This window comes from Danio rerio, chromosome 1 (genome assembly GCF_052040795.2).
Source record: "Danio rerio strain M-AB ecotype USA chromosome 1, GRCz13ab, whole genome shotgun sequence".
Classification (NCBI taxonomy): Eukaryota; Metazoa; Chordata; class Actinopteri; order Cypriniformes; family Danionidae; genus Danio; species Danio rerio.
In genome coordinates, this window is record NC_141021.1 from 4,731,417 (window position 1) to 4,742,500 (window position 11,084).

General features: G+C 36.5%; 1 protein-coding gene across 3 annotated transcripts in view; it reads right to left on the reverse strand.

The window, feature by feature from the left end:
* The window catches only part of LOC147846650 (uncharacterized), a 194,809-nt gene that overhangs the window by 84,937 nt on the left and 98,788 nt on the right, over positions 1-11,084 (reverse strand). For 2 of the 3 annotated variants that reach the window (XM_087236632.1, XM_087236633.1), the window contains exon 3: positions 2,690-3,012. The exons of the other annotated variant lie outside the window; for it this stretch is intronic. In XM_087236632.1, coding sequence (XP_087092758.1) covers positions 2,690-2,755 — 66 coding nt within the window. In that variant the 5' untranslated portion in view covers positions 2,756-3,012. The remainder of the gene's footprint in view (positions 1-2,689; positions 3,013-11,084) is intronic. 3 annotated transcript variants of the gene reach the window in all.

The following is an 11,084-nucleotide window of genomic DNA, read 5'->3' on the forward strand; positions in this document are numbered from 1 at the left end:
TTGGTATGCTGACAACAGGACTTACAGAGCTGTACTGGCACAGCAGGACTTCACTATAGAGCTGCATCTGCCAGAGAACAGTCACAGCGCGCAGGTATATTGATAATGGAGTTAAGGGAGACAGCTGAGGATATTCGTCCCAAAATATTAGCTTTACTGAAAGAAATGGAGCTTAAGGAGAGTGTTTGGTTGCAAGCAAGCCAATGATGGTCAGGTTTGGTGGCAGCAGATAAATAAATTACAATTCTGTTCTTTTACTTAGCAGAGCTTTTTTTTATCCAAACAATTACAATATATTTATGCTATTTGTGGACAATGCTAAAGAAAATGTTGTACAAAACTCTATTGATATTCTATTGATATTCAGTTTAGTTGAATATTAATTTTAAAAAAAAAATAGCGTCTTTCTGTCTGAATAACTAAATAAATAAATATGTAATGAATTAATTTTATTAATTAAAAAAAAAAAAAAAAAAAATATATATATATATATATATATATATAATTATATATATATATATATATATATATATATATATATATATATATATATATATATATATATATATATGCGCACACACACTGGCCACTTTACCGTACCCACTTTTGCCTTCAAAACTGCCTTAATCCTTTATGGCACAGATTCAGCAAGGTACTGGAAATATTCCTCAGAGATTTTGGTCCATATTGACATGATGCGAATCTCCGGATCCACCACATCCCAAAGGTGCTCTATTGGCTTGAGGTCAGGTGACTGTGGAGGCCATTTGAGTACAGTGAACTTATTTTCATGTTCAAAAAAATAGTCTGAGATGATTCACGCTTTATTACAAATAAATAAATTACAATTCTGTTCTTTTACTTAGCAGAGCTTTTTTTTTTTTTCCAAACAATCACAATATATTTATGCTATTTGTGGAAAATGCTTAAGAAAATGTTGTACAAAACTCTATTGATATTCTATTGATATTCAGTTTAGTTGGATATTAATTTAAAAAAAAAAATAGCGTCTGTCTGTCTGAATAACTAAATAAATAAATATGTAATGAATTAATTTTATTAATAAAAAAAATAAAATAAAATAAAATAAATAAAATAAATAAATAAATAAATAAATAAATAAATAAATATATATATATATATATATATATATATATATATATATATATATATATATATATATATATATATATATATATATATATATATATATATATATATATATATATATATATATATATACACACACTCACTGGCCACTTTACCGTACCCACTTTTGCCTTCAAAACTGCCTTAATCCTTTATGGCATAGATTCAGCAAGGTACTGGAAATATTCCTCAGAGATTTTGGTCCATATTGACATGATGCGAATCTCCCGATCCACCACATCCCAAAGGTGCTCTATTGGCTTGAGGTCAGGTGACTGTGGAGGCCATTTGAGTACAGTGAACTTATTTTCATGTTCAAAAAAACAGTCTGAGATGATTCACGCTTTATTACGTCGTGGGTTATCCTGCTGAAAGTAGCCATCAGAAGATGGTCAGCAACATTACTCAAGTAGGCTGTGGTGTTGACACAATGCTCTACTGCTACTTGGTTGTAACGACCTAGGTTGTAACGAGTGGTTATTTGAGTAACTGTCACCTTTCTATCAGCTATTTTCTCTTTTCGGACCATTCTCTAGAGATAGTTGTGCATGAAAATTCCAGTAGATCAGCAGTTTCTGAAATACTCAGACCAGCCCGTCTGGCACCAACAACTATGCCACGTTCAAAGTCACTTAAAACACCTTACTTTTCTACTCTGATGCTCAGTTTTAACTGCAACAGATGATCTTGACCATGTCTACATGCCTAAATGCATTGAGTTGCTGCCATGGTGTAACGAGCTGATTGGTTAATTTGATTGTGTAACCAGCAGTTGGACAGGTGTACCTAATAAAGTGGCCGGTGAGTGTGTGTGTGTGTGTGTGTGTTTGTGTGTATATATATATATATATATGCTACATTTTGTGTATCCAATATAAATCTTCTCCATTTAAAAAAAAAATACATAAAAATATGAAAAATGTTTACATAATTACTGGAATTTCTTTTTAAAAATAATGTTTGTATTGTGTATTGGATATTTTGTCCTGACACTGATACCTTATTGTTGCTCACTGAGATGCCTCCTGAACCATACATTCAAATTCAATTATAATAAAAATGTAAAAAAAAAAAAAAAGAAAAATTAATATGGGTGGCACGGTGACTCAGTGTTTAGCATGATCTACTCACAGCAAGAAGGTCACTGATTCGAGTCCTGGCTGCACCAGTTGGTATTTCTGGCTCTGGTTTCCCCCACAGTCTAAACGCATGCGGTATAGGTGAATTGGCTGAAGTGTGTTTTCCAGTTCTGTGTGGTAGCTGGAAGGGCATCTGCTGCTTGAAATATATGCTGGAATAGTTGGTGGTTCATCCCGCTGTGGTGACTACTAATAAATAAGTGACTAAGCCAAAGGAAAATGATTGAATGAACAAATAAATTAACGAATTATAATAATTTTTGGTGTGTTTACTCTACAAAATGTCAAACAGCGCTCTAATTTTCTCCAGATATATACATTTCTCACAAAGACAACCCTCTGCATCTGGCTGCACGATATGAATCTATTTGAAATAAATCTCTTCAAGTCCCAACACATACTGGCTCAGTGTTTCTCTGGGATCTCTTCATCCTCATTGCGGTTGTCCTGTCTGCGATCTCCACCATCAGTCTCTCCTAAAACTCTCGTCACTGGAGCGTGAGGCCGTCAGGAGAACATCGGGATTTCATTTCCGACGCTTGGCTATGCAGCTCTGCCCTCCACACTCCTGTTAACTTGGGCCGATTCCCCACGAGAGCTCCATCAATCCACAATCTGAGTCTGTAATGCGGTCCTGGGCTCATGATGATAGCTGTTATTACATATGGGACTGTATTGTTTGCTCTGATGATAAGCCAGTGGAAGAGAGAGTCGGTGAGTGTATCTGTCAGCGTAAAATAGAGAGAAAAAAAGAAATCAAGAGGTTTTTTTTCTCACTCTGTGGATTTTTATTTTTTTTGCCTGTTTGTTTTGCGTCTTCGCGGCCAGACACGCACATAAAGAGTGTTTTTGCTTTTGGGAAAATTGAGTCATGCACATTTTTTTCTGTGAGTCATGTCTGAATAATCAGCCAATACTAGAAGGTTGGATATTGTCAGAAGATATTTTGGCTGCATTCTTCTTTGTGATAATTTGTTGGCATTTTTTTTTTTTCTTAAATAGCCCGTAGAGGAAAGAGGATAGAAATACTCTGTTTGCACTTTATTACAGTTGACATAATACTACACATTACAGTATATATATAAAAAAACATGCTCGGTTACTTCAGCAATGAAAAATGTTTGTTTTTAATAATTTTACCCAACAGATGGGATTTAAACATCAATTAAACCTACACAACATTATTAGACTGTATAAATAAGTATAATAGCTTAATATCTTAGAATAATAGTAATGCTTATTTTAAATACGGACAATAGAAGTCTATATATGGATGGATGGATGGATGGATGGATGGATGGATGGATGGATGGACGGATGAATGGATGAACTGGTGAATGGATATAAATGCATACAGTTGAAGTGAGAATTAATAGCCGCCCTGAATTTTTAACACCATCCCCCTCTCCCGTTAATTTTTAATAAATAAATACATACTTAAATACATTAATGAATAAATAAATAAATTATTTAATACATAAATAAATAAATAAATAAATACATAAATACATTTATTAATTTATTTATACATAAACAAACAAACAAATAAATAAATAAATAAATAAATAAATAAATAAATAAATGAATGAATGAATGAATGAATAAATATATATATATATATATATATATATATATATATATATATATATATATATATATATATATATATATATATATATATATTTTTTTTTTTTTTTTTTTTTTTTTTTTTTTTTTTTTTAATATTATCAGACATACTGGGAAAATGGCCATGCTCTGTTAAACTTCATTGGGAAATATTTAACTTTTTATAATTATTTTTTATATTTTTCAATAATTTTGAGTCTTATTTAATATGAAGTTTGCAGTCTTTATGCTACATGAAAATATTTTGAAAACTCTAAATAAATAAATGAAGAAACAGGCGAAGCAGTGGTGCAGTAGGTAGTGCTGTCGCCTCTCAGCAAGAAGGTCGCCGGTTCGAGCCTCGGCTGGGTCAGTTGGCATGTCTGTGTGGAGTTTGCATGTTCTCCCTGCGTTAGCGTGGGTTTCCTCCGGGTGCTCCGGTTTCCCCCACAGTCCAAAGACATGCGGTACAGGTGAATTAGGGAAGGCTAAATTGTCCGTAGTGTATGAGTGTGAATGAGTGTGATTTTCCCAAAGATGGGTTGGCTGGAAGGGCATCTGCTGCATAAAACATGTACTGGATAAGTTGGCGGTTCATTCCGCTGTGGCGACCCCAGATTAATAAAGGGAGAAAAAGAAATTCTAAGCAGAAAAGAAAATGAATAAATACGTAAACAAACAAACAAACAAACTGACACATCTTGCCCTCTAACTGATATCTTCTTTGCAGAATAAAAGTCAGGAAAAGAAGCTGAAAGTTTGCAGCGTTAATCTGGAAGTCTGTCAGGGATTGTGGTATAAGTCACCTCTATATTCCCCCCCCTCCCCCTTTTCTCTCATGAGCCATCATAATTAAACGCATCTGACAGTCAAATAAATTATGGATGGGATTTAATCACGCTCTCATCAGTCAGAGACGTCTTTCAAAAGGATTTATCTAAAGTTTCACAGCAGAAACATGTCACTACAGACGTTCTCCCACTGTGAGGAACGTGTTCATGAAAGACGAGCATGAACACAGCCTGTCATTAGAAGCGGGATCATGGAAAAGAAAGTGATTTCTCCGGGGAGATTCCCGATCCGGAAGCGGATGAGCTCCAGTGTTCAGTGTTCGTCACAGTCATGCTGCTTCACGCATCTATCGCGGCTCCACTGGAAAATGGCTCTTGCTAGGATTTTGCATCTTTGAAAGGGTGTTTTTCAGTCCTCTGAGGACACCGAATGTATCCTGTGACTCTATGTGGGAGTTTCTCGGCATGGGGACCATTGCTCATCTCAAAATGTTGTTTGCAGGTTTGTGAATGCAAGCTGTTGCGGGAAACATGACGGAGATTCGCCGTCGTATACTAATGTTTATTCTAATGAGGGTCTATAAATAAATTGGTGTTTAGAGAAAACAGCATTTTGTTAAGTTAGATGAATCAACCTGATTAAATAGGAATTCGAAATTGTTTAAATAAATTAATGTAAAATAAATAAATACAATTTTTAATTACCTTGAGTTAGGTGACAGTAAGGTATTACATTTGTATTTAAATTAAAATTTTTGGCTTAGTCTTTCTATTAATCAGGGGTCGTCACAGCGAAAAGAATCAACCAACCAACCAATGAGTCAGTTAATTAATGAACCAATCAACCAACCAACCAATGAGTCAGTTACTCAATGAACCAATCAACCAACCAACCAACCAATGAGTCAGTTAATTACAAATCATCTAAGCATTTTTAAAAACAGCTCAGGCAGAGCTGAAACATGTCTGAGTCCTCTGACAAACAACATATAACTGTCAGACTAGATAGATAAGCCAAGAGTTTATGCTATACAAGAAAACCAGACCAAAAAATCAGGTCAAAATATAAAGCGGGATTGTCTGTAAAGTAGGTTACCTAAGTCAGAAATAACTTCAGGCTTATAACAAGTGTGTGGATTGTCAGAGTCTGAAGTGATTGGATGATTGCTGGTCATTGATGCGGACTCATGTGTGGCTTTTGTTCCTCTCTGAGCTAGACATACTGTGACAGCATATGTGTTTATCTCCGCAACGGCATGCTGTTAGTGTTTTTAGGTATTTTAACCTTTATTGTTTTTTAACTTTCTGGAACTGTGATCAATGAGTCACCAAATAAATAATTTAAAATAATTTAGCGCTTTTGTTTGCAATATATCTGCTTAATGTAATTCTTTGGTCATCATTGGCTGTCTGCAAAAAAAAGTCTACGCTGACCCATAAACTCTTTGGGATCTATTTTAACAATCTAAGCATAGAGTCTGAAGCGCATGGCGTAAAAGGGCATGTCCGAATCCACTTTTGCTAATTAATTTTGGTGGTTCCTGCACATGTCTGTAATCATAGGGAAAAAAAATGTCTCTACCGTAATCTATGCAAAAGTTATTACATTCCCACTGATGAGAGGTGCTGTACTAGCCACAGGGAGCGATCATTATTTTCATATTTCACTATTCTTTTGTTTGATCAAACATAATTCGATGTGTTTGGACCACGTCAGACATATAAAAGGATGACTTATGCACATTACCTCAAAAACAGAGGAGAATGGCCCTGAAGTAGAGATGCACGGATGGGCTATTATTTCATCCGCAACCACATCACAAAACTCATCATCCGTCCGCCATCCATCCGCACTAACATTTTTGACCAAATTTTAAAACCGCACCCACCCGCCATCTGCTGACTGAGCTCTTTATTTGAATGGCTTATTTTCCTTTTTATTATTAAATGAATGTTTTTTATTGATTATTAGAAAATAGAGAATTACTTTAATGACATGCAGTTAATCCAAACGTGCAAGTCAAATCCAGCATTAATTGACGCTTTGAAGTGACGCTAAACAATACGAGGACGTGTCTTTTCACTTGATTCGATTCCTCGGTCCTTGAGTCTTTTCCTTGCGTCCTTCCCTCGCATCCTATAGGGGTGGAAAGACGAGGAAAGAAAGCAAGGAAAGGAAACGAGTATACACAAATAAGAAATGAGAAGCACCCCTATAAAGCTCTCAGAATATCAGCAGTGAACTCCATCTCCAATTGGCGCACAGGGACAAAAATAAATAAATAGCCTAAATTAAAGGCACTGTACTGTACAATTTGTTTAAATACTATTGTAGCCTAATAGAAAACGCATTTTGACACATCATTTTAACATTCAGATGAGAGCGCCTGGCCTCTAATGCGCCCTGCTGCACTGAAGGAGCGCTCGCTTGCAGCACTTGTTGCTGGAATGCATAGAATTCTCTTGGCAAGGTGCTGTAGACATGGGAATGACTGCCTTGTTTCTCCCAAAAGGAAAGTAGATTTTCCTCTGCTGATCTGTCTATACGTAAGTTTGTAGATGAAGACTTCTGTACCTCATCCAGAATTTGTGTATCCGATTCCTCCTCTCATTCTGTGAAGTCAGTCCTAGGCTTTTTCGTTGGTGCGCCAGCTATGTGTACAAAAACAGTACAACCGCCCACCACCCGCCCGAATTTAATTAAAATATTATTATTCGTCACGTCATCTGCCCGTCAACCGCCATCATTGCATCTCTACCCTGAAGCGCACAGCATAAGGTAAGAGATGACAGCTGTCTGTGCTATCTGGGGCTGCTTTTTGATCATAAATGTATTGTTTTCGCTTCTGCGCCACGGAAACACCGCAATTCATCCGACAACTGTTTCAAATGTGAATATAATTCAGTAAAAAGAATGCTAGGACCGTGTGAGCACCAGCAAGAGCTTTCATTTAAGCTATAACTTGTACATGTGTCATATATGAAGCATATGAACAATATGAAAATGAACCAATGTTCAATACCCAGCTCGGGTTAACAAAATACTGTGTATTTAAGTGTAAATAACTTTAGTACAGTAAAAAAAAACCAAAGTGATGCATATGTGCATAAAATATAGATTCTACACTTTCAAATGAAACCACTTACGGGGGTCTGGCCAGGCCTGGATTGGCTAATCGGGAGGACTGGGAGAATTCCCGGTGGACCGGTCCGTTTTTTGGCCACGAGGGCCGGTGTCCGTAGCTCCAGAATCTTTTGCTCTCAGCAGTCACAGTTTTTAAATTTATTTATTTACTTGACCACAGCCTTTTTATTCATTATTTTACCGCAACTCTTCTCTTTTCATCTATTTTAATGATTATAAAACTCAGTTGTGTCTCTGATCTGAACACAGCTATTGTGGTCCAGCGGTTAGCATGTTAGGTTAAGACGCCGCAGACCCGGGTTCGATCCTCATTAGAGTAACTTATTGTTTTCATTTTTATTGTTAAGACATATAATACTGTTAGGGTTGTTGAACATTTGAAGTTCTAAAGCAGCTGTTTTTTCAAATAAAGACGTGATAGTGTCATTAGAAACTGATTTGGAAATGACCTTATTTTAATATAGTCAGTCGTGAACTGAGGTGGGCCGGTCTGAGGCTTGAAACTCCAGGGCTGAAAAGGAGTCCCACTCCGGCCCTGGGTCTGGCGCAATGCTAGCCCTTTAAATCTTAAAGCGAAAGTTGATGACGTCACAGACCCGGTTAATTAAAAGTTAAAAGTGTTTCAGAAATAAAAAGAGCTAATGATACAGTGGATGATGTGGAAAAATTTAAGTGTTTTTCTTTCTTTCTTTACCTTGGATCCTACTCTAGGAGACCTCTAAAACCAAATTAGGAACTTTAAAATAGCACTTTCAAGAGTTCACACTTAGCTGATGATTTATAAAAGCTTGTTTGGCATGCTGTCCCGGGAGAGAGCCCCGAGCTCAAGGACTCCTCGAGTCCGGGGCTTCCTCCCGTTTGGCAGAGCGAGAGAGGAGCCCGAGCTCGGTGGATCTCAGAACTCCCCCGCTGCTGTAGCTAAGGGAACACAAGGGTTAGATAAATGCTTGGTTTTTTATGTATATTGAATGTCTTTGGATGGTGGGAGGAAACCGGAGCACCCGGGGAAAACCCACGCGGACACGGGGAGAACATACAAACTCCTCACAGAAACATGGCCCCCTAGGCGGTGTTCTTGCTGTGGGGCTCGCAGTGCTAACCACTGGGCCACCGTGTCACCCAGTCAGAGGTAAAGGAGGAGAAAAAGGGGAGGAGGGGGGTTTCTTCCAAACGAAGATAAAGTGAACTGAAAACTGTGGTTATTTATAGTGGCTTAGGTCTCGAATGATTGGAAGATACTGATTAACAAATTCGAGACCGGCCGTGATAAATCATAAGCACGTGATCCTCTCGAAATTAGTTTATGAATAAACTTTACTTAAAAGAAAAACAGCAAAAAAAAAAAAAAAAAAACAGTTTGAAGTGACATGAAAGAGAGTATAAGATGTTACCGAAGCTCAATGCTGTTTGTTTTTGCTACAAAACATAGTAAGTGGACCTCAGAGAGCGAGAGAGAGGGAACAAAAATAAATAAATAATTAAAAATGCATGATGTGACCCATTTAAGTGATCAAATTTGAGACTTTAACCTACTGCAGACTTCCCCTCCTGCGGTTTTGCTACAGAGACTTCCGAGGGTGAACTAATTGTTATTCTTATTTCCACTTGTGCCTTATTTTGATTATTTCCAAATCATAATGCAAAATTGTATTATATCAACAACGACATGACATCGCGTTGATGACAGGACCTGCAACGGAAGCCATTAGTGTAATGATGGAATATTGTTGTTCTGAGGCAATGATCATAGTAGTTTGGTTCTGATTTCTGTGCTCCTCAGATGAAGCTCTGATGAGGCGAATATGCAAATGAGGGCCGCGCCATATGGCAGCATCCGCCGCTGTCTCTCGGCAACCGGGGAGACAATGAACCTCCGTTCTCAAAGCGAATTTTATCTGGCAGGATGTTTCAGAAATAATGTGTGACTTTGTGTTAGCAAATGAGATTCACATCGTTACATCGTGGCCCTCCGTCGTGTGTGTGTGTGTGTGTGTGCAGGGGGTCGGGAGGAGAAACAGGGGAACAAAACTCACTGAAACACACTCAACTATTGCGATAAGATAATAATTAGAATGTTGTGCGATTGAAATTGTTTTTAACGTATTCATTAGCACTCTGCCGTACAACATTAGGTGTAATGATGCGGCGGTTTAACATGCTGTAAATCCCAAGGGCTACTCTTGCAGCGAATGAAATTAGGTGATAATTGCCGATTATTGAAAATAGACTTAAAATAGTGCTGAGAGTAACAAAGCAAAACACCATTTGGTTTTTCCCCATTCTTCACTTTCAGACGCAGTGTGAGAAAAGCAATTACATTTCATTCGGTATTGGTTTTGGAGTCACAGATAAAAAAAAAAGTGAATTACTTTTGCTTTAAAAACACATTCTAGACTGACAATATTCTGTCAGATGTTTGAAATTAAATAGCAGAAGTAGGTCTGCAATACCTGGAGAGAGTTGTCATGCTGATGTGTGCACTGCTACTTGTTTGCTCAGATTGTTTTTTCTTTTTTTCTCATTGATGCCCAGCTGTTTTTTTTAAGTCTAATAGGCAAAGCTATGGGTCAAGATTAAAATGATTAGCTTAACCCCTGAAACAATGTCACTGATTTGGCATTCAGATTACCTAACATAAAATGCAGAATGAGTCAAGAACCATGTTTTTTTCATTTCATTTTGTTTATTTTATTATTATTTTTGTCTTGCATAAAAAAATAAAATAGAAAAAAAATTGAAATAAAAACAATAACACTCATTATATATTGATAATTATTTATTTTCAGGGATGGTTGGTTGGTTTGTGGATTGGTTGATTGAACAGTTGGTTGGTTGGTTGGTTAATTGGATAGTTAGTTGGTTAATTTGATTGATTGATTGATTGATTGAATGACTGCTTAGTTGATTGATTGATTCAAATGTTGATTGGTTGATTAACTGATTGATTGATTGGTTGATTGGTTGATTGATTGATTGATTGATTGATTGATTGATTGATTGATTGATTGATTGATGGATTGATTGGTTGATTGGTTGATTGATTGATTGATTGATTGATTGATTGATTGATTGATTGATTGATTGATTGATTGATTGATTGATTGATTGATTGAATGAATGAATAGCTGGTTGGTTGGTTGATTCACTGATTGACTCGCTGGTTGGTTGATTGATTTATTGATTGAATGGTTGGTTGGTTGTTTAATAATTCTTAGGCCATCCAAATTCTTGTTTGAATATTAAATATTAACATAA